This window comes from Cryptomeria japonica, chromosome 3 (genome assembly GCF_030272615.1).
Source record: "Cryptomeria japonica chromosome 3, Sugi_1.0, whole genome shotgun sequence".
In the NCBI taxonomy this organism is placed as follows: domain Eukaryota; kingdom Viridiplantae; phylum Streptophyta; class Pinopsida; order Cupressales; family Cupressaceae; genus Cryptomeria; species Cryptomeria japonica.
The window spans coordinates 600,723,343-600,748,599 of NC_081407.1; the positions used below are offsets into that span (position 1 = coordinate 600,723,343).

At 36.5% G+C, this 25,257-nt stretch overlaps 1 protein-coding gene across 4 annotated transcripts in view; it reads left to right on the forward strand.

Annotated features, from left to right (window-relative positions):
- Positions 1 to 12,896, forward strand: part of LOC131070369 (probable E3 ubiquitin-protein ligase ARI8) — a 161,743-nt gene extending 148,847 nt beyond the window's left edge. For all 4 annotated transcript variants that reach the window (XM_058005872.2, XM_058005871.2, XM_058005875.2 and 1 more), the window contains one exon: positions 11,994 to 12,896. In XM_058005872.2, coding sequence (XP_057861855.1) covers positions 11,994 to 12,261 — 268 coding nt within the window. In that variant the 3' untranslated portion in view covers positions 12,262 to 12,896. The remainder of the gene's footprint in view (positions 1 to 11,993) is intronic.
- The last annotated feature ends 12,361 nt before the right edge of the window (positions 12,897 to 25,257 follow it).

Genomic DNA, 25,257 nt, shown 5'->3' on the forward strand with positions numbered 1-25,257 from the left:
GATGAAAGCTCTGATTCCATTGTAATATCCCTTGCTAAATCTGATATAAAATTTCTGATTTCTTTGACCTAGATATTTTGTCAAATACTTGGCATATGACTGATTCAAGGTACTTCAGACTTGTCTTATCAACATACACTTTTGTTTTAACAATAAGGGTGACTTGCAAACCATAGAATAATGATCTAGGATGATAATGCAACTATAACTTCTTAATATTTGATTCAATAGCATATTTTGGTATGCAGAAATATAAGATTTCAGCAGACTGTAATTATGACAAATAGTTGGCATGCAATCAGACATTTATGACCAAACTTATCACTCCTTTATTTGGGAATCATTTGCTTATTACATTAGCCGATTTGTACCAAAATACATTGACTAGCAACAATGATCACTTTCAGATTATCTGAAGACATATGACAGCCATAGACTCAAACATATAAACTGAAATTACAATGCATCATTAATGCCAAATGAACCTGGAAGGTAGCACCTAGGTTTGTAGATGAATAAGCAAGCAATATCTCTCCTTGTTAAGTCTCCTCTTGGCCAAATCGAATTAATCTCCAAATCGCCCCTGCTGCAGATGTGATTGACAGTAATTAATTGCTCAGGGCTCCTTGGTCTCCTTCTAAGCCACAAATATCATTGTTTGACTCCTCAAAGGTGGGCGCTCCAATTTGGGAAAGAACTGATGCCTCAATAAAGAGATATGAGCAAAGCCGTGGGGTTGGAGGTGTGGCATGATTTTTGTTTCAGACCTGATGTAGAACCTGCAACCTCCTTATTTCGCTTTCAAAATGCTTTAGGATGAATCACCTAGCCTCAAATAGAATCGATGCAAAAGAATGTCAAAATATGGATGAGCTGAATACACCCGATCTCGTCTACCATGAAGATGCCATGAGAACTCAATAAGCACAATGATGAAGGACTGAATTATCCTTCTCTCTCAGCTGCAACCCTTCGGTGGATCTCTCACCACCTCAGTTATGCGGATCATAGGGAGGTATTGTTCCCAATGATCAAGTCTGCGGACAACCCTCGGCTCCACAACCACAATACAAGAAGATAACAAACAACTGATGCCCCAAACATGAATTACCATCTTCTATTTATTCTTTTCATAACCCATCATAAGATTCCTTCTAAAAGATTCGGGTAGGTACACTATTATTATTTTATTACTCATGTTATTTTAATTGCTCTTTAAAAAAAATAAAATTATTTCATTATTATTAAAGTGCACACGTCTCATGATACGTGTTATCCCCTAATTTTGCCATTAAACCAAATAGAAATAAAATGTGAAGTCACAAATTTCCGCCAAGTGAATCCCCTAATCAACTCCTTGGCCTATGAGGGTCAATTATAGGCCAACCTCATGAATGTCCACGTGCTAAGGACGGGACATGACAGATTGCAAGAGGGAGAACGGTGTAAGGGTCACCTCTAAGCAGGACACCTCATATGTATGGCAAGGTCCACATGAGGCCAAAGGTGGGCGAAGGTGCTCTGACTTTGGGCTTAGGAGGGCTAGACTTGGGACACCCTATTGAGACCATCTTCATCTTCCCTATCATGATGATGATGAGGATGATTCATATGAGTAGGAGAAGGTGACTCGAGTAAGGGAGAACGGTTATTAGGACACCCCATCAAGTATGACTTGATTGAGGGACAACAATGATTAGGACACCCTATTGAGTCATCCCTCCTAACTCACTTGTTCAGATTCTTCTAATTACGGTCAATGATTTTGATCTTTACATTTACATTTATCTAGCTTGTCTTTACTTCATAGTCTTTCTACTTTACTTTATAAATCATAGTTAGCGCTCTTTGTCTTATGAAACATACTTAGTCTTCTTCATTCTACATAGTTAGCCTTATCTTATTTTATCATGATCAGTTCTTTCTTTACTTAGTATGTTTTTAATTAATCACTATATATAATTAGTAGATTATCTTCTATTTTGTTGGAGGGTTCTCCTATTAAAGGGTTAAAGGCACTCCCTCTCTTAACCCTCCTTTAATACCTAATAATTATAATCTAGGAAAAATCTAGGGCATTTTAAGAAGGGACATTAGAGGGTATCGATACCAGTATTTCAAACATATGAGACTGGGGTACTTGGAGACAACAATTTTTTTATAAAAATATAATTTAATAATTTTCAGAAAATATCATAACGTAGAACATTGCAAACAAAAAAAGTAGTAAAATTTACCAATTACGATAGCCTTTCAACTTTGTATGAACATCTATCACCCACTTTTTTGAGCATGACGTGCCACCAACCCCAAGATTTTTCTTTTAGAAGATTTGTTTTTCTCTTTGATTTATTAAGAGCTCATTTACCTCCCCGTTTTATCTATCATATAAGAGATGCATGATCTGACTAATATATTTTGTAAGTGCATATGGATTTATAAAATTATTTTAATTCTTAGTTAAAGTGATTATAATTTTTGGTTTATGAATAATGTTAAATGATTTATATAGTTTATTAAATATTATATCTCATTGTATATCAGATTTGTAATACTTGAATAATATAAAATTAAAATTTGTATTAGAATTTTTTATCAAATAAATATTTTACCCATCTAGGCTGTGTTGATGGGTGTTTTATGACCAAACCAACACAGAATAAAGTACCAAAGGACACTCTATCCTCTCAAGCAAAGACCCCTCGTATGCTAAGATTGTGAAGATCATAGAGGCAACTCCAAGGTTACTACTACGAACATGCAACTTTATGTTGGATATGAGCTCATTTGGCTTGATGTATGCTGGTAATTCGAGGGGGACTTACATGAGGCAACTTGATCCTTTTTCAAGAAGACTTAGACAATTTTGAACTCCAAGGAAATATGCGAATGATTTGGCAGTGACAAGTGCTTTGAAATGTTCCAACAGAATATGCTAAAAGCAAAAGAGAGTAAGGGTTGAGAGATTCTAATTCTAATCCTAAAAATATTTGAAAGACAATGACTGTTTAGGTGAAATTAACCACGCTTTGTTTCGCCAACTTAAACAACTCCGCAAAGGAGGTGCAATCTTCAAATGTTGTGCTAAGAATTTTCTCACCATCAATGAACACCTTCAAGAAGAACAATGCACATTCAATGATTGAAGTTAAACATCCACATAAAAGGCTTAGACTAACCTTACACTGCAAGTAGAAATAATCTATTTGCAAAAGGTATGAGCAAGTGATTTCACCATAAAACAATATTATCAATCTTGTTCATCTAATAAGTTGAAAGCAAATATAATCTACTGGAGGAAGAGGAAACTATGCAAACTCCCAAAACAATATAAGTAATCACCAAAATTTCAATGAGCTACTTTTTATTCTGGTAGTTTCTAGCAACAATCTCACAGATTTCTCCCCTATTACAAATGAAGGGGGCAAGCGCCTTTTATAGGCCTCAAATGACAATGATTGGCCAAGATTGAATCAAAATCAAGGGTTGAGATTATGCCATGCAAACCCTAGGTAGGGCTTGACTAAGTGGCACAGAGTAGTGGAGGCTAGTGGACCAATGAGAAAACATCACGCCCACTAGGCATTCAATAAATCATTGTTTAAAATAGCGCATCCATTATCCCTCTCTTTGGTGGAAAATGCAACGAATCTGGATATGACTATTTCAAGCTTGTCCACAGAGACACTTGGCACAGTCTCATGTTTGTACGCCATAATGGCTATGTCCTTTTTACACCTGCAAAAACTCTTTTCCCATTCTGGCACTAGGATTCTGTGCATGATGTTTGAAAATATGGACATGTTCTCCAGATCATCTTCCGAGAAAGAATTCATACAGATGAATCCTTCCAGCCTATCTTTCGAACTTTCTGCTGCCATCTCTTCATCAATCAACCTCTTTGTGATTAATGCTTTGATTATATTGAGGATTCCCTCCTGAATGTTCTTGATCACTTTTGTCAGTTCGACAAACTCTTCGTTTGTTTTGTCAAGTAATTCCTTCCTTGTGATTGCTGCACAATACCATCAAGGGAAGTCGTGTGCCTCATTTTCCCTTATCACTTCGCCTATCTATCAGTGCCTGTTTGGGAATTTCAAACAATGCTTCCAGATGTGGAATGGTTTTATCCTAGTAAATGTGTGTATCCTCCCATGCCTGATCTACACACTGTATTCAGCTAAGGATAGCTAGGATTCTTTCATACATCTGGGCTAAATCCTCAGTGAACTTATATGCAGTATCATAAACATTCTTCACCCACTTCTTGGTGCCTTGGGTGATTTTCCTCATTTCTTCAAGGTCATCAATTGATTCCTTTGGAAGAATTGTAGGGGGAACGAATGCTTGATCTTTCTGCATAACTGGATGCATTAGGCGTTGCACATCCACACAAAGCTTTGTTCTCACTTTTCTATATTTGGTATTTTTCTTCATCTTCTTCGTTTGTTCTTTCAATGTCTGGGTGGAATCATCAAAATCTTCCATCACTTGTGCCTTGGTTGCATGTCCCAAATCAATTGCTGTTACATCATATTCTTCTGGAGTAATTTCATCATTGGCCTCGTCAGTCCTTGGTACTATTACATGTAAAACTCTTGATCTTGACTTATCCTTGGTGATTTTGGAGAATTTCTTCACCATTCTTTTCTCTACTAGCTTGTTTATTTGGCTCAGGAACTCCTCTAACTCGAGTGCAGGATCAATTTCTTCCACATGATCCCTCTTCATTTTTTCCCTTAACCATTTTGAAGCGTCTGATTGCTGATCATGCACTTGTAACTGCTCTTGCTCATGCGCTATTTCCTCATGGAATTCTTCTTCAACTGCTATTGTTTTGAGACATCCTTGGATATGAAGATCTGTATTTGGAGGAAGTTCTTGCTCTTCATTTCTTTGCTGAGTAAATTCTCTGGAAGCATTGATACTTTGTATATCTTGTGCTTTTGGAGTCATTTGGCCGCCTTCTTGTGACTCCCTTCTTGTGTTGGATCCTATCTTTCCTCCTATAAGGAGATCATCTTCTTGCACACTTGAGGAGCTACTAGGTGATGGTCGTGTTACCTCTGGCTTTTGTCTTTTCTGTGGTGGCCCTTCACTTGGAATATCTTGCCTTTTCTTTGATTGCGTACCCTGGGCAATACTCTTCTCTTTTCCACATTTTAATTTTTTTTGTGAATCCCTTCATTCTTCAGCTCCAATTTCTAATGATTCCTTAGTTATATCATCATGTGACTCTAGATCTCCTATCAGGTCATAAGTCAGGCAAACATTTTTTGCTTTCAATTTGTTGATGTGACATGTAATCCACCATTTTATGAACTTTGTGACTGGCCTGGATAATGTATCAAGATCCGCTATTCAGGTTCAGACTAATTGGGTGGTTGAATGGGCTTACTTTTCTCCTTCTCGAAATCAGGATGAACTACATTTGAATCCTCATCTATTTGATCTACTAGATGGATTTCACATATTCTGATCAACTTGAGTGGTATTCTAGGATACATCCTCCTTTTGATTTCAAAATCATCTTTAGCATTAGCCTAATAGTCCTCAAGTTTCACCGGATGCCTATGCTTTTTGCCAGCTACCTTTTTTATTCTATCATAGGGGTCAAAATTCGACTTTGTTGTGTGAAATGAGAGATGGTAAAATTGTAATTCTTCTGCTGACTTTTCTGCCACTGACAGTGATGGGCACACTTAATGAGAATTTCCCATGATGATTGGGAATTTAATTTTGCCCTTCTTGTAGATTTGATCATAGCCTGTCAATTGCCTTGTTACTTCGAATAGCACCATCTTATCAATTGGGTACCTTTGAAGTCTGTAAGGATTAGAAGAGAATCTTTGAAGTCGAATGTAAGTAAACCTTGGGAACTGGATGAACCATGAGTCGTACTTTTCTATCAATTTCATTGCTTGTGATAGTCATGTGAACGCCACCTTGAAGAGATCGAACAATATGCATGGTGAAGGCATCATTGGCTCTCCTAAAATTAGTAGTGTTGTACAGGTGCAGCTGAGGATAACATTCGTACACCTTGAATTGTTCTAGATCACCCCCTATGTATTCCTTATACATCTATCCTTTGAATCTGGTTATCCTCGCTAACATGTAGACAATGTAAGAGCTCATATAAAAGGTCCGAGAATGCCTCAAATTCCTCAATTGTTCATCCAAGTTGTCACAAATTAACATTGACCAATCCACGACCTTCACCTCATCCATTACTTCTTTGATAAAGTAGAACATCCATGGCTCGAAGATGAATGATTGTGTGCATCCTATGATTCGGCTCAACAACATCACGAGGTCACTATTTTCTTGCTTGAATTCATCCCAACAAGTTGCCTAGGCATCTTGGAATGATGAGCCTTAGACTTCTACATCCACTTACAGTTGATGACTTCTACACATCCATCTGCTCCAAGGCCTCAACGCCCTCTCCTTTGTTTTATAAAACATGGAATGATAAGTCGGAATCCCAAATGCTTCAACAATTGCTTTTGTGGTGAGATTTGTTAATAGCTTGTCATTAGGAGCCACAATTGTCCTTTGCTTGGAATTGTAATACTTTGCACTTTCAACGATCAATTCTGGGCACAATATTGCAGGAGGGAAACCAACTGTTGCTACAATTTCGCTTCAAGTCATCTTCTTAGCTAAAATTGATGGAGGATGTCCTTCATGACCAAACATTTTTCTTCTGAATTTATCCAAATTGAAAGTTCCCAGGTTGGTGTCGTTGACTTCTTTCCACTTTGACACGATCCGCTATTCTAGGAGAAATCCCTTGAGCTCGTTCTTGATTTGAGCCTGCCTTGATGTGCTTGCCACCTTTAATTTTGCCATCTAAATTCCTACAAAACAAGATAACCAACATCAGAATTGTGTCAAAGAGTTTTAAATCTGTCATGAAAACAATTCCATATTTCACATCCCAAACTCGGAGTAATCTTGAACCTCTGGAGAAAAAGAACTCCCTGACTTTTAAACTCACTCCAAGTTTGCCTATCCTTCAAAGGACACTTGTTCTTGCTTGTATCCTTCAACCTGCAGTGTGAGAAATGAAACTTCAGGCCCCCTTAAATAGAGAATTCGCCCTGTTTGCTGTCTAGTTGGTGCTAGAGTATTCTTAGCATCTCATTTAATACTTTCCAAAACATCTTTCGGGTTTCCATTATTGGGAGAAAATCTGATTTGTCTTTTCAATTGACCCCACTCATGATATCTTATCCAAAATATTACTTATGCTTTGAATTATTTGTGCCATGCCTCCCTTTTATTAAAAATATTATTTCGGGCATTCAAATTTTATCTTTAATGCCACCTTTTACCTTGGGCACATTCTAAACATGGGGTGAGATCCTTGCTTTTTGACGTTTATCCTTGAGCATTGTAGATTTGCACCCTTGAGCGCATTTGAGGGCATGAGGAGGAATTTTTCCTTGTGCACAAAATCCCTGCACATGGTGGAATTGCGCTCATGAGCGCACTTGAGTCTGGGAGAAGGAATTTCTCCATGCTTGGTCAAATTTTAATCATCTCATGCCATTTGAGAGGTAGGCGCATTTTGGAGGGGGTCAAGGAATTTTCCTTGCCTTAGTTGAATTTTGGTGACTTGAGTCACTTTGTGAAGTTGAGCGCATTTTAGCAGTGGAGGAGGAATTTTCTTGAATTGAGGAAGAATCCTTCTCTCCTAGAGGTTTGCGCTCCAAGAGACTTCCTTGGCGCACTTTGGGGGTGGAGGATGATTTTTCCATGCCTTAATCAAAATTTTGCTGCCTTGGACCCTTCTTTCATTCCACCGGACTTGGATCTGGATATTCTTGTTTTAGATGCAGTTAACTTTTACCTGTTGCCAAAAATAGACTTACTAAAAATAGAAATTGCTAAAAATAGTAAGTTTGTCCAAACTCAAAATTAGGCCAAACGGGGACAAAATGAAACTCACTAAAAATAGACTTAATAAAAATAGAAATTGCTAAAAATATTAATTTCATCCAAACTCAAAATTAGGCCAAACGGAGACACAGTGGAACTTACTAAAAATAGAAATTACTAAAAGTAGTAAGTTTGTGAAAAGCATTCAAAAAACTTAACTGGTAGGCCCTTTTGAAAGCTTTTTCTTTTCCATACTTGGCCAAATTTCACTATCCTTTTGATCGCGAACTTCCTCTCCCTGAGTCTGTAGAACAAAAACCCTAAAAGCAGACGATGCTTGATTCCAAACTTAGGACAAATCACCAATATATGTTCAAACACTTGGAAACTTTGAGAAATCATTGCCAGACTTCTAGGAACTCAGAAGCAAACAACCAGGTGGACAAAAATGTAGGGGGTCCCAATTCGCAATGGGGTGATGTGTGAAAAGGTCACAATAGGACTGATAAAATTGCAATTTGCTGATACGCAAGTTGCAAAATAATCTTTGGAGATATGATGGCTTTGACTAACAACCATCGCTATTAGTTGATATAGTTGCTGGTGGCTCTATGATGTTTCCTGCAATCCTGCAAGGCGACTTTGTGTTAAATCCGTAGTCAACTGTTGTAGAATTCTAATACCTCGGTAAATATTTAGGGAGCATCGAATCCCTTACAGAGATGAAACTTTACAAATATAGGCATTGAAATAAGTACCTTGGCTTTGCATGTTTGTGTTTGCAGATGAATGTTTGGTCGTGTCACGTTTGGAACCTGCGTTTCTGGTCAAGTCACTTTTGGAGCCCGCATTTTCACCTAATTTTTCTGTAATAATGTCATATTTTTTGTTCCTTCTATCGTTTGACCTTATTTTTGGCCGGAGGCTTCAGTTATCTCACGGGAAACTTTGCAAGATGTCCTTTTAACCCTGCACACCTCGCCAACTCTAGAGACAGACGTCTCTGAGATGGGAGATGCGTCCCGGTCCCGTGGATGTGTCCTAGGGGTCTAGAGATGTGTCTCCCGATTACGTTGGATAATACAAACATATAAAGGGCACTGTAATATATATAAATAGAAAAAATTAATACAAATATATCAATTACAAATAAAGGGCACTGGAATTTAAGTGATTGTATAATGGAACCCTAAAAGGAACAACTCATATGGACAACAAAAGATAATTCAAATGGTTGGTGATTTGAGCGGCAGATAAAAATAAGTCTGTTTTCAGCAACAGATAGATGCATGCAGAAAGCGTTCTTTGCTCTTTGTAACTCCTTTGCTAGTTTCTGTTTGCTAATTCTTTGTTGTTTGCTGTTGGATGTGAATCAAATGAAATGCATTGAAAATACTAATTAATTGACTGCCAGTTTATGCCTTGTTTGCTTTGGCTGTCTGCTGTTGCTCTGGGGCATAAAGCTTATGAAATGCTGTCACTAAAGGTTTTTCAGAGGTCAATACTAATCCAATGAGAAACATGTCATTACATATACATATACATATACATATGCACATGAAAAAATGGGAAACTGCCACAGCCAAATGAACAACATGACAACTATTGGTTCATGAATTCTAGAAATAGTCACCTCCTTTTCATCAATATATTTGTTATTTTATATAGTTCGATGGACTTTCTTGATGGGGTGACAAGTTTCAGGGACGTGTACCAAGAGCCTAAGTTTAGAGATGGCGGGCGGATTGCGGCAAGGGGGTAGTGCAAATACATATAGTATGTGAAAAATTAGCTATAAAAAGATGTATAAGTATAAGAATTTCAAATGAAACTTTGGCACACTTAAGTAAACTACTAGACAATAAACACATTGCAATGATTGAATTGAACTTAATGTTGGAAGGTTGGTACCTTTGCCCCCTTGGTTGTTCAATGCCGCCCTCGGGGATTCACGACATGGCTTGACCGCCTCCTGTGGTTTGTTTATCTCTGGTGTTTGTATCAGGCATTAACAGGTCGATCTTTTGGTGCAATGCCAAACCTTGGGTGAACAAGTGGGTATTAGAGGTTAGGTCATGGGTTCGAATCCCTTGGTTGCACTAGGGTGGTGGGGAGGGGGGAGTTTTTGGAAGGTTGGTGCCTTCGTCCCCTTGGTTGTTCAGCACCGCACGTGGATTCATGACATGGCTTAACTGCCTCCCGTGGTTTGTTTATCTCTGGTGTTTGTATTGGGCTTTAATAGGTTGATCTTTTGGTGCAACGACAAACCTTGGGCTAACACTTAACAGTGAAATTGTCAAATTCAGAATTTATACCATATTTAAAATTTCATAATGATGATTACGATGCTCAAAATGACAAAATGGTTTGAAGATATGCCTCTAATTATCCCCAAACTCCTCATCACTAGAGCTGCTGGACTCCATATATTCAAGCTTCTCCAAACCAATACCAACCAGCCTTATTTGTTTAGCATTATCATCAACCTATGTTGGCTCCTTTGGCTCTACATTGCATCAGGATGCTAGACTTTCCTTGTATGTAAGTCTATTGCGGTTAATGAGATGCAAAACACCAATACAACCACAAGCTTCTCTACACTCCTAGAGGTAAGTCTGTTTCTCTTAGTGGAGTGGATGGAGCTATAATTGGACTAGCTCCTCTCAGCAATAGAAAAACTAGAAACTTTGAACAACAAACAATGGGTAAAGAGGTGGTCAAAGAAGTAGGCTCATGCATAGTCCACCACAAGATTGGGTCCTCATGTGCAATAGTCTCCCTATATATCTTGTTCTACTCAGAATATCCCCTAAGAGTGACAAATTTTGTCTACTCAATACTAGCTTTCATGATCCATGCCTTCACCTCAGCGTCCTATATAGGTGTAATTTTGCCATGCCTTTTTACATACTACTTTGGGTTCAATGCATAGGCAGCCATTTGCAAGGGAGTGTTGAGCTTCTCCTATCTTTGATGAATGATTTGCTGAATATATTCATTGTAGAGTTGTTGTAGAATTGCAATGTGGGGTCGTTTTGTCACGTAATAACTTTCATTTGGTCACCTCTCCAAGGCTAGGTATATTAGCATTCCTATTTCTAAACACTCTAAAGACTGGAGTAATGATGGAGGTATTATATTTTTCAGCACCCTTCGTTGGTCTTCTCTCTCTCTTCAAAGACCATTTTCAAGCTCATACTCTGCAGCAGATTTTTTTTTTTTTAAATGTCTTGTATGATGGAATAAATTTTTAAGCTGAAACAAATATTCTGATAATGGTTGCTCAGATGCGTCCAAATGATTTAATGAGACAATTTTCCACGTTTCACAGTTAGCAAAGGAGGCTGGGTGATGATTCTATGGGTAAATCTGAATTTAATATAATAAAAAAGTTGCTTGCATAAATTATTAAATTAATTTTCTACTTTCTAAGTTTACTATTATTAGTTGGCATCTATTATAAAATTTATTTTCACAATTAGCATTACCTCTTTCAGTTATCAGTTTATAAAAGATTGAAATTATATTTTTGAAGTAGTCACCATTATGCTCTAGATTTTATATTTTTAAATTAACTAGAATTTATTTAATAAGAAATTTAAGAAAATAATGATATATTTTAAGTATTTAAATATTTTTTTTCTCTATATAGTGTGTTTTGTATTGAAATTTAATTTTGTTAGTTTGTAGTTGATTTTTTTGGGGTAAAATGTGTACAAATACATTTGAATTTTAAAAATTAGACAATCTAATTGTTATATTGTAAAGATCTATATTTTTCAAACTTCACGTTGATCTAAATGAATTTTTTCCTCAATTTGGTTTTCCAAATTTTATGGTTGGCGAATTCAAATTCCAACCAGGAACCATAGACAAGATATTTTATGACTTCTTGCTATGGCCAAAAAGCCACCTCCCATTGCTTGTCTTCTTTATCTGTATGTTTTTTATCATGCTCCTATATATAATCTCGTCTTTGCATAAAGCATCATTTCTATGATTATTGAATGATTGACATGGAATTTGATTGTATGCTTGAAATGTGTGTTTCTGGTGTGATCCAGCTGCATGACACTGACTGATTCTTTTTATCCTCTCTTGTCCAGTGTAACTCGTAATTATTTTGAGAATCTTGTTCGAGCATTGGAGAATGGCTTATCAGATGTGACTATTTCACAATCAGCTAGCAGCAGAACTAGTACCTCTAAGGCTTCTAGTAGCACCAAGGGCAAAGGTGGATTCCTAAAGGTAGGCACATCAAAGAACCGTTCAAGTAGAAATGGAGATAATGCAGCTCGTTGGAGTTGCAATCATTGTACATTTGCAAATTTGAGTTCTATGACTGTCTGTAGCATGTGTCATCATGCGCGGTGATTCAATTGTGATTACCAATTATCATGAAAGACAGCGTAGATTGTAAAGCTATGCATTTTTTCATTTGATCTTATGCTGTCCAGTGTTGATCTCTTGAGAATGCTTTTATTTAACCTGTAAAATGGAATGATGCCAAGGAAGTCAAGGAGATCATCATTCTTATTTCTGGTGCATTTGAAAGGTGGATCTGAGATTCTGAATCTACGGCCAGATTGAAACTGAAATGAAATATAATCTAAATTTCATCATTTCAAGTTGCTGAATTCCAGGGGTGCAGAATAAGGGGTGCCTCAGCTCATGTTAAGTGTAAATGCTTGCCCTGAAATGTGAATATGCCTTACAGGTCCCAGAGATGGACATTCCAGCTAGCCAAGTTCAGATTGGTTTCAGTCATTGTGACAAAAAGAAACTAAAGAAGAATATAGTGTTATTATTTGGAGAGAAGCTTAGATGTATTTCCTCGGGTCATAATATTTGGATTAACAAGAATCTCAATAACATTTTGAAGTCATTTCTGATGGTTGACAGTAGCATGATTTCATCAAATACGGGAGTGTTGTCCTGATAGTGCGGTAGCTGTGTAAATATACCTCTTGGTTTTCTCTGGTTAATGTTCTTATTTCCAGTTTTTCTCATGTCTGTATATAGTTAAGCTTAAATTTATCTGTCACGTATTTGTATTTAGGTAGTTATCAATTATGTAAAAATGTCAAAACTGTACTATGTTGGAAGGCGCGCAAATACCTTGGTGGGCATGCCAAGTTTTTCATGCTGACTATTGTGAGAAAATACAGCGGACAATGTGTAGGCATATGTTTGCAGTTTTGTTTTTAAGGGCTTCTCCCACTATCTTCAATGCCCTGTAGTCTGTTAGTGATAAACAGAACCTATGGATGTTATAGTAAGGTGAACAAATTTGGACTGTCATTATATTCTCCTCACATAATGCTATTATTTAAGTTGCAAGCTAATATATGCATAAGCTTTAATCATAGGTAGTATTCATTGTAGAAATAGGTTTGAGATTTTCTGGGAATATCATAATTTCGGGAACAATACTTATGCGGAAGTGAATGAATGATGCTATGTGAGCACTTTACACCTTCATTTTAAAGGCAACTTATAGTTAGCAACAGAGATTTACAAGTTCACATGTTTCCAGTTTCCAACCTCTGGGATTGGAGTCAAACTTGTGTTGATGTTGAATCATGGAGTGTGATGCAAGATGCTATCAATCAACAAGTTCATACGTATATGCTGGTATTTGATGGTGCCATAAAAGCATGTTTGATTTCCTAAGTTATTTGGCTTACATGGCATTGGCAGGTGATTTTATTTTATGAATACAAGAAAAAATGGACTTGAGGGAAAAGGAAAATGGTGTTTTAGACAACAATTTTTTAAGATCAGTCGAATATCTTTTTTCTTATTTTTAACAAAGATGGCCTACTTCAGTCTTGTTGGTGTACGTTTTATCATATACCAAACACTTAGTATAAAATACGACAAGGATACTCTATCCTCTCTTGAACAAAATCACTACTTGTGCCAAGATTGTGAGAAAAACCACAAGGTGACTCCAAGGTCTATATGTGCGAACGAGCGACTTTAGTGGGATAGCTGCTTGGATAGTCTGTGCTGAAAATCTCAAGGGGGACTTACGTGCAAACTCAAATCATTCATAGGTTGAACTTAGGTAGATTTAACAATTTATCCTCTCTGTTTTTGGATTTTCAATTGACGACTTAAAAAAAAGATAAAAATGATGAAGGTTTAGGGATTCTATACTACGAAGTTATTCCTATGAACTCAAGAGACAGTAAGGACTGGGTGAAACCGAAAAAGACGCTCTGTTTCACCACACTCGGACAACTACGCAAAGCGGGTGCAATCTTTTAAGTTTAAGCTTAAGGTTTTCACACTTAGGAAGAATACCAACAATTGAACAATATCATTCCAAGTAGAAGTTAAACATCTATATTAAAATAGCCCAGACTAACTTTGCACATTGAAAGGAAATCATCCATCCAACAAAAGTATGAGCAAGATTTCACCAATCAATACTATCAAATCTATCATTCGTCTAGCAACTTGAAAACAAATTACTTAAACAAATCTAATCTAATTGTTGAAGAGAGTATGTAACCATGCAACCATTTAGCAATAAAAATATTTCAAAACAATACTGATGATGAATATTTTATTACTCAAATAGCTCTGTGCAATAATCTCATAAAACTCTTCACAACAATGAAATGAGAGAATGAGAGGGGTTTATATAGAGTTTTGAAAGAAAAAATCTAAGAGATCAATGATTGAGATCTAACAACCAAACCTTAATTAGGGTTTCCCGAAATAAAATCTATGATTAACTGCACATAAGACAAGTGGCACAAGATGCTATATTTTAGGATTGCACCCCCTTCTTTTGATATTCGATGAACCTGGACACAATCTGGTTAATCTCATCCATGGAGACGTGTGGCAATAGGCTAACTTTGAATTCTAATCCTTCCAAGTCATCGACTCACAAAGCAAATGTGATATCCTAGTCTACTTGATGCTTCTAAAAGGCACCCCTAATGGAAAGGAAATTTGATATTTTAGCCAAGTGGCTCTTCAAGACCGGTCCTGAGATGGCGAAGCAGATGACCTGTATTTTGATCTTCAGATTCTCCAACTGCATATCCCTATCTCAGATTGTTTCTTTCTCAAGTACTTTTGCAACTATAAGGCAAGTCTTATCCCGAATGGCCCTTATCTGCTCCTCTATTTTGTCAGTGTCAACTTCCACCTTCTCCAAGACCTCATTCTGTGCAACCAGTGTCCAGAGCCAACCGCGAGAATCATAAGCAACCCCTGCTTCAATTATCTCTTGATTGACCAACTCTTGAGATTGATTCCTCTCAGCTCTCTAAGGGATGGAATGATTCTATCTCAAACATCTTGGAAATCAACCCATATTTCTGCCAAAGTTTCAATCTTGGAAAGCAAAGAAGTTTGATCATATGCTGATGTGATCGCTTCTATGAACTTGTTGTTTCTTCTTTTATATTCTCTATCCAATCTCTAGTTTCTCTGGTTGTTATTGCATCTTGCTCAGAAACTTTGATCACCTGTTGTGAATCCAAAAGTAGGAGTCTCTGGATTTGCTCGATTAAGTGGCTTGGTAGCACAGTGCCGAATATAATCTCTTAGAGGTTCCACTTCTTTCTTGTATTCTTGCTTCTTCTCTGTTTTTTCATCCAACTGCGCCTTTATGGATGAGACTAAATTGTCTAGATCTTCCTTTGCTTGTGCCTTTGTAGTTGGTCCCAAGTCAAAGGTGGTAATTTCATACTTGTGTAGACCAATGTACCATTTTGCTTTGGCTACTTTAGGCACTGCAATCTGTATTGTACGATTGTCTATCTCATCTCTTTGGATGGTAGAAAATCTTTTAGCCGGCTTCTTCACAATAGTTTGTTCTAATCTGGCTAAGAAATCAACCATGTCATCCTCTTCTGGCTCTTCCACTGCTTGTGTGTTCATTTTTAATCTTTCCCTCAACCATGTAGGAACAGTAGGCTGCTCAATGACTTCTACTTCTTGATCATCTTTTGTTTGCAATTCCTCAAGGAACGAAAATCATTCCTTCTTGAAACCCTCCTTCTGCTTCAATATCTATATCATGCTGAGATTCTAGGATTTTCGTGTTAGTAGGAGATAGTGGTTGATCATCCTTCTGATGGGTTGGTTCTGCATTTTCTCTATGAACTAGAGAAGAAATTTCTTATTCAACCAATGATTCATCAATATTTAATATGTATTTCTCATTCCTTGATGTGGCAGAATGAGATGGTTCTATTCTTTGCTTTTTCTGAACAGGTACTATAATTTCAATTGCCTTCCCTTTCCTTTTAGCATTCTCCCTTGGTTTGGCATTTTGTGTTGCTTCTTCATTTGAAGAATATCCTTCTGCTACTCCCATCAGTTTATAAGTCAAAGTTACTTTTTTCCTATTCAACCTTTGACATTGCTGACCAACCCACCACCTAGTATATTTCATGGCTGGCTTCATTAGGATGGTTAAGTCTGCATGATCTGGCTTTGACCACTTGATATGAGAAAGGGGTGCATGCTCATCAAAGTCGGGCTGAATATGTTCTCTGTCATCTTCTAGCTGATCGAGCACAAGGAAAGGTCCGGTTATCCTGATGAAATTTATTGATAGCCTGGAACACATTCTTTTTTTGATATCAAATTCATTTTCCGCATTTGCCCAATAGTCTTCTATATCCACTATATGTCTGAATCTTTCTTCCTTTGTTGATCTGATGTTATGGTGAGGATCTAAATTAGCTCTAGATTGGTAGAAGGTAAAAGGGTACCACTGCATCTCTAGCCTGACACTTTCAACTGCCTGTGCTGAACAAGATTCTTCCATATTTCCAATAAAGAATGGAAAAGATACAACTGGCTTCTGCCTTGTTCTTTTAAAACTCTGATATGTCTCCAATTGTCTGAGAACTTCTAGTAGGACCATCCTGTTGGTTGGATAGATTGGCAATCGGTAAGGACGACTGGTGAAACCTTGTATTCTGATATAGGTGAATTTCGAAAACTGGATAAACCAAGATCTATATTTGTTGATCAAACTTTTAGATTCATGAGAATGTCAGTTGTGAGTGCCTCCCTGCAGCGTTCTGGTGACGTACATTAGGAATGTGTCATGAGTTCAGAAATTATCCTTAAGTTGCAGCTGAGGATAACAATCATATGACTTGAACTCATTCTCACCATTCCCTACTACACCCTTACAGATCAATTCCTGAATATCTGTAGGTTGCAAGCAATAGATAGATTATGTATGAACTCATGTGGAAAGCCTTCGTCCTATCCAAGCTGATCAACTGCTCATGAAGATTGTCACTAATTATACGTGACCAGTTGAACAACTTGGTTCCTGCAGTGATCTCATCCTTGCAATAATGCATCCATATTTGGAACAATTGACCCTTAGAGTTGCCCATTACTTGATTCAACAGTAGGATAAGATCTCTATATTCTTCTTTGAATAATGGACACAACAAATACTTCGGTACTTTTCCTCGAGGTCTCTTCTTTTCTAGCCAAAACTTATTTACATTCGCAACACAAAGTTCAGATTGACTATCATAAACACTCTGAGCTTGCTCCTTAGTCTTATAGGTGGTTTTTCTATGCTTTAGTATGCCAAAGGTCTCTTGGATGGACAGTTCTAAAAGATTAGCCAAGATTCTTCCATCTGGTGCAATAATTTCTCTCGAATGTGCTTTATAGTGCAAAGCACATTCGACTATCAATTCAGTACATTCCTTGGCTGGTGGAAACCTAGCTGCCTGGACAATTCCATTCTGCATCATCTTGCGAGCAATCGGTGTAAGAATGTGTCCATCATATCCATACATCCTTTTCTTGAACTCCTCCATGTCGACATGCCCGAGATCTGTGTTGGTGATATTCTTCCATTTGGATTTGATTTTAGATTCTTGTTGCACTCCCTTGTCGGCGAACTTCATTGCTATCTGCAAAACACATGAAACTTAACATTATTTTCAGAATTTAATTCTCCTTCCTAAAATTTTTGCTTTCAACCTAAAAAAGGGTTAAAATTTAAAAAAAGCAGATTGAAAGTGAAGGGTTTGGTCAAGAAATTGATAAAATTAAGATAGAAGGGTGTGGAAATTCAGTCAAATTGAAGTTTTGAATCCTCTTTATGACTAAAATGTACTTTTGATTATCAAAATCTGTCCTAAAATCAAAGAAATTTCTTGATTTCTTGACCTCTAGCACTTAGAAATTTTTACTTCTGGACAATTCTTCAAAACTTTAAGAGAAAACTTCTCTTCAGAGCTCTCCAAAATTTTCAAACTGAATAATGAATTGTGAAAAGTGAATTGGTTGAAAATATATAGAGTTTAGGGTTCTTAAATTTAGAACCTTTTGATTTGTTTTATTATTATTATTTTTTTATTTGTAAATAATTTTTTATTGTTTTAATCTTTCCAAAATGGAAAGTTTTATTTCTTCTCTCAAAAATTGATTTTATCCAGGAATCTTTTAGAACTTTCTTGAAATTTTGAATTTTAAAAATTTCTAAGTGTTGAAAATAATAATTTTAAAAATTTTGGAAAGTAAAATTATCTTCCAACTTGCTAGTCTAATTTCATGTAAATTGTGATAGGAATCTTATCTTCCTATTATGGCAAATTTGTCCTCAAATTTCAGGTCTGGCTAGGTATCTTCACATATTTCATTTTTCTCTAAATAATTGGAATGAATTTGAACTTGTGCTTGACAAACTTGCAAGGGTTTGTACAATTTCTTCATGCCTTGGGGTTTGAAAGTTCGGACAATTACGTGTCTTCTTGTCTTGGATTGATTCTTGGAAGAACTTCTAGACAATCATCTTTCGATGAATCTTTATGTCTTGGTGAGCTTGGACAATAATGCATCTCTTTTGTCTTGGTGAATTTTGGAAGTTGTTGTCTTTGCTGCACATGGTGAATTTCAGGATGAATCAGACATTTTATCTTTTTGTCACATCTTTTTGGCAAAGTTTATTCCATCTTTTTGTGATGTGTTATTTGTCCAATCCTAGGAAGATTTGGATCATGTCTTGCCACGTTTTGTGAGATATTTCAACTTCGAATGTCTTCTTCTTGGCATAATTTACAAATTTTGGATAGGTTTGTATCATATTTGGAAGATCATCACATGTGTATCAATCAATCTTTCTCTTCCAAGGCGAGTTTGGAAATGATAAAGAACTTAGAATATTTATCAAACCCTAAATTTGTTACCCTCTAGCTTATTGATCATGATTGTAGTAGTTGTTAGTTTAGATTGCTTTCTTTTTGGTAGGGCGGGGTTTATTCTTGATAGGGCAGAGTTTATTCTTCCTTAGGCAAGATCACTTTCAATTTGCTATCTTGGATGGTCTTTGATGAGTTTTTGATATGTATCTTCCTCAAATTTGTCTTGTTTGATAATCTTCTGGACAAGGTGTAGTGTAGATTTGGAAGATTTTTAAGAAGTCCATGTGCAAATTTGATTGATCTTTCTTTCCTTAAGAAGATCCACATATGAACAATGGTGAATCTTTCTGAGTATGATAAGATATAAAGAGCTTTATTGTTTGATCATCAAACCTTCAATTTGTTGTTAATGGCGAACTTGGAAAATATGCTGCACTTCTTGATTGCCTCTTTTAAACCCTCGGTCTTTCTTTTATCCCTTAAGGCGAATTTTGGGGAGTATCAAGGCAAAATTTACACCTTCAAACTGTTATCAATGGCGAATTTGAGGAGAATATTGAACTTATTTCCTTCAAACCCTTAATTTTCTTTATTTCTCATCCAAATTCTTTTGAAAATTTGATAATCTAATTGGATTTTGGAGTTGCTTCTTCTGAAGAATTCAAATTTTTCTTCAAACCCTTGATTTGCTTACTTTTGCAAAGGTAATATGATTAGATGTTGGCATGAATCTAATAATCTTTATGCTTGAAAATTGCTCACTTTGATCTCCCTTGGAGAAATTCGAACTTGCTTAGCAAAGAGAGGTGATAATAGGATGAAACTTTCTTTTATAACCTCCTAAATGACTTCTAGAAGCTTTATTCCTCCTATAAATTCGTACTCTATTACTTGGCACACAAGAATTTGTTTTAATCAAACTCTTCATTGCTTTCTTCTAGAAGGGAATTTTCAATTTTAGAAAGCTTTAATGTTTTATTCAATCCTCAAAGAAGTTCGAACTCTTCTTTGAAAGCTTCCATTATATTTTAGAAAGTTTTATTTGTTTTTAAATCTCCTTCTAGAAGCTCGAATTTGAGGAGGACATGTCACATTGTTTTATTGCTTTATTTGCCAAGTCATCATCTTCAATCCCTTTTGGAATGCCATGTCATCCTTCTTGCCATGTCATCTTCAACTTCATCCAAGTGGTCCCTTCATTCTTTCTCAAACTTTGGCGAACTTTGCACATCTTTTTTTTTAATGCCAAGTCAAACTTTGAATAATCTTGGACATGTTATCTTGAGCGAACTTTTATTCCTTGTGCCATGTTTTTAAGGTGGACTTTAAAAGTCTAGGACAAGGCGGACTTTGAAAATTCCTTGACATGTTTGTAAATTGCATATACTTAGCCATTTTTTTACACCTTGGTTTCTTGTTTGCTTAACCTTGAGCAGGGGTTTGTTAACCTTCGCCATGAGTTAGTTGATCCTTGATAGGAGTTTGCCATCTGTTAGACAATATTTATTGGACATGAGGTGCACTTTGAAAATTGTCAAACATTTTTGTGTCTGAATAAGCTAACCTTAGGCAGGAGTTGAGTAACCCTTACCATGAGTTAGTTAACCCTCGGTAGGAGTTTAACACTTGTTGGACAATTTTTCTTGGACAACTTTCCAATGCCTTGGCAAACATTGATTGTGCTTAAATATCTTCCATACTTTGACATTCTTGGATGATTTTGATTGACCCTTTGCCATTCCATTTGCTTAACCTTGAGCCTTGTCAAATTTGTCTGTCATTTTTATTTCTTCAACTTGAGTGAGATTTTAAATGTGTCATTTTACTTGCCTTCTTTTGACTTGGTCAACAATGTTCATGCCATGTTCATACATTGCTGGTTCATCTGGGCAAAAACACTAATATGGATTTCCATTTTGCCTTTTGCACTTGGAGATCTCATTTTGTGAAATCTGAGAACATGGGTACTGATATTATAACAGATCTTCTGGAACAAAACCCTAATTAGGGTTTGTATTTTGCTTTTTTTTTTTTTTTTTTCCTCCCCTTAAAGACAATTTTCAAAATCTAAGAACATGGGTAGGTATAATTTGGCATGAGGGTTGAAACCCTAATCTCATAAAAAGCAAAAAAAATCAAACCCTTGCGTTTTACACTTAGCAGCTAAATTTTTCAAATATGAAGACATGGGCAGGATCAAAATGACCTAAAGAACAAAACTCTAATCTAAATTTTTTCTTTTCTTTTTCGAAGCCCTTCTTTTTATATCTAGAGGTGAGATTTTCAAATTCCTACAAAATGGGTAGTAATAAAATAGCTCAAAGAACAAAACCCAGATGCGAGTTTCAAAAAAACAGAAAAAGCAAAAATTTCTAAAAATAGTAGGTTGTTAGAAATGACTCAAAGCAATTGTGATTTTCGTCCTTCAGACCTTCTGAACACTTTCACAACGTTCAAATTCAATTCTGAGCATAAATTATCAATCTGGTCCGGATGACCTCAAAACTCAACTCCTAACTCTCTCAAAATGAAGGTCTATGAAAATGCAAAGTTAGGACAAAACCTCAAAAAAAAAGCGAAAATAGGGTGTCCTCATCTATGATGGGATGATGTGTGAATTAGGTCACAACATCTGGCGACTCCACGTGAGGAATGTTCCTGAACATTCCTAAAATAAAATCCATTTCAAATCTAGAATCTTAAATCAATCAAAACTAACTTACCCACTGGCTAAGAAGGGTACTCAAAAGGTAAGAGGAATCCTAAACTGTATCAAGATCTTTCATCCTTTAATTATGACTATGTGCATATGCATTTATTTTCGTCTCTTAAGATTCAATATAACTCTTTGGTTCCATCATGACAAACTATGCAGTTGTGTGTGTATTTTATCTCAATTCCAAAAGCATCGTTGGATAGAGAGAGCCTTGCTACCAGTGAGCGTCCATAGCTCCAACAAGATTATTTCTATAATCTCACGGGGATTGCTCTACTTTCGACGATTTGATTTCTTTCTTTGTTATTAAGGGTACACCTGTAGAGATTCCCGCACACCCAAAGCCAAGTGTTTTGATTTTCATTTTTCCCTTTTCATTTCTCTTTTTGATATTCTTTTCTTTTCATATATTTCCACACTTAGGCTCGCAAGCAATGAAGCTTGGATGGGCTTGACTATTATAGTGGCACTGAAGTAAGATTTTTGGTGATTTTCTTTTTCTTTTTGTATTTGCCATGACTTCACTAGGGAGACCATATTGACTAAGAGAATTCATTTAAGTGTAAAAGATATAATAATTGAAAGACTCAGTGTCGAGATACAATAGATGATTCCCTTTCTAGTCAAGTACTAATCTTAACTTTAAGATACTTTGGAAATAATTAATCTAGGATTCTTAAGATTCTCCATAGATGTTTATCAAAGGAATACTAGGATATAATGTAGTAGTGTATGTCATAAGAGTGTTTGTATGTAACATTACCTTTCTCACAAATGAGAATCCCACTTATTGAAAACTAAACTAAGCAAACAAAAGAAAAACAACCAAGAACACTAATCTAAGAAATCGAAAACAAACTAAACTAACCACTAAACTAAATCTCAAACGAAACTATTCTAACTATGTACAAATGAGTCCTGTCAGGGGACTCAAGGCTTGAAGTAATGTTTAAAATATTGCCCGTTGATGGGCAACATGATGTCTTCTCCTATCAGGGTTTTCAATTTGAATGCATTTTCCCCAAGTATCTCAAAAATTTGGTAAGGTCCTGTCAACAAGTTGTCAAATTTGTCATGATCTCCTCTTTTCTCGTGAGCTTTATCCCAATAGAGGACCAAATCGGAAATTGTGAAGGCTTTTACTGTGGCATGCCTATCGAACCATAGTTTGACAACCCCTTGGTGTTTTGCAAAATTCTCAAGAGCTTGATCTCTCAATTCTTCTAGTAACAGGAGCTGTGACAGGCGAATTTGAACTCTCTTCTAGCTCTAGATATTCTTGCATGAATTTCAATGTTGGAATCCTCAACTGGATCGGGGAAACATGATCTTGTCCATAAACTAGGTGATAAGGAGAAGTCCCCAAAGACTTCTTTTCTCTCGTTATGTCTTCCCACAAAGAAAACCTGATTTGAGTGTGCCACTCTCTTGGATTTTTCTCTAGTAACTTTTTGATAACACTAAGCAAATTTTTTTTTGTGGACTCTGCCAACCCATTACCCTGGGGGTAATAATTCGATGATAATTTTAGGGTGATCCCATAGTCAAATACCCAGTTAGAAAATTTCAAGGACGTGAATGCGAAACCATTGTCACACACTAGAGCATTGGGGCATCCGAATTAAGTGGTAATATGTTCCTCTAAAAACTTGATTACTGTGTCTGTCGTGCAATTTTTTAGTGCTTGAGCTTTAGACCATCAGGTACAATAGTCAGTTGCAGTCAAAATATACTTATGCTGTGCTGATGAGGGTGGATTTATATTGCCAATAAAGTCAAGGCCCCACATTGCACATAGTTTGACTTCTGTGATAGGATGCAATGGAATTGCAAAATTCTTTTCTTGATTTGCAGTAATATGGCAGGTATGACAAGTTTTGACATGCTCATATGAATCCTTGAAAACAGAGGGCCAATAGTATCCTGCCCTCAAGATTGGGTATGTTGTTGCTTGACTTCCTCCATGGCCTGTGCCGAATTTAGAGTGAAAATGTTCTATAATTTTCCTAGCTTCATCATTTCTTACACATCTCAGATAAATGCCTTCATGATTCCTTCTGTAAAGTACTAATCCTTGAAGCATGTAGCATTGACATTTAAGTCTAAAAGATCATTTCTGTGCGGGGTTCATTTGTTTGGGATATGTGTGATTTAAAAAGTAAGAGATGATGTCGTGATACCACTCTGCTAGGGATGTGTCAGTGAGAACGTACGTTTCTTGCACAAGGCTAGGTCCTTCAATAGCCATAGTTCGAGCTAAAGCTTGTCCACAGACTAGCTTCATTGGTTGTAATTCAATGTCGTATTCTTGGATAATGGTGACCCACTTTCGTCTTCTTTCTCCGAGCTCATTTTGCATTAGGAGTGTTTTAACAACGACTCGGGGAACGATGAATAAACTTTACTTCTCAGAATATAATGTCTAAACTTTTTGATAGCTTTGACCAAGGCATAGGCTTGTTTTTCAATAGTAGGGTACCTCAGTCCTGCATCTTTCAGGGGTGAACTCATAAAAACTATCAGATGTTCATCTTTTTCTTCTGTTTGCTGGATGAGCATTGCAACACATGAATGTTTTGATGCAAAAGAATACAAGTAAAAGGGCTTTGTATAGTCTGGGCTAACTAAGACAGAAGCATTAACTATAGCCTTCTTGATTTCTTTAAAGGCTTTCCTTTCCGATGATGTCCATTCCATCTTATCATTATTCTTCAACATCTCATTCAATGGTTTTACTGTCTCGACGAATCCTATGATAAATTCTCTAACAAAATTGATCTTCTCTAAGAAAGATCTCAACTCTTTTTGACTAGCTGGCAAACTAATTCTTGAAATAGCTTCTATGCGTTAAGGATCAATCAAGATTCTTTTCTCTATGATCAGGTGTCCCAACAACTTGCCTTCGGTAACCCCAAATATGCATTTTTTCGGATTTAAAGAAATCCCATACCTTTGGCACCTCTAAAATATCCTTTTTAGGTATTCTATATGATCTTCTCTTTTCTTTGAAAACACTGTTAAATCATCCATGTAGATGATTATGCACTTTCCAATTAGGTCTCTGAAAGTGATGTCCATGGCTCTTTGAAATGTGGCCCCTGCATCGATTAGCCCAAAAGGCATTCTTTTATAAGCAAATGTTCCCCATTTTGTAGTAAATGTTCTTTTTATCCTGTCTTGATACTCCACCAACACTTGGTTGTATCCCAAATACCCGTCCAAAAAGGACATCATCTGGGATCCATTGACGATTTGCAAGACCTCATCAAGTGATGGAAATGGATAGTTATCCTTATCTGAAGCTCGATTCAAATTTCGGAAATCAACACATAATCTGATTTCTCCATTTTTATTTCAGACAGGAACAAGATTGGCGACCCACGTTGAGTGGCGCATTGGAAAAATAATTCTTGCTAATAATAATTTTTTGACTTCTTGTTGGATAAGGGGTTCTAGTATTAGGTTAACTGGCGTCTAGCGTTGTCTGAATGGTTTACTTCC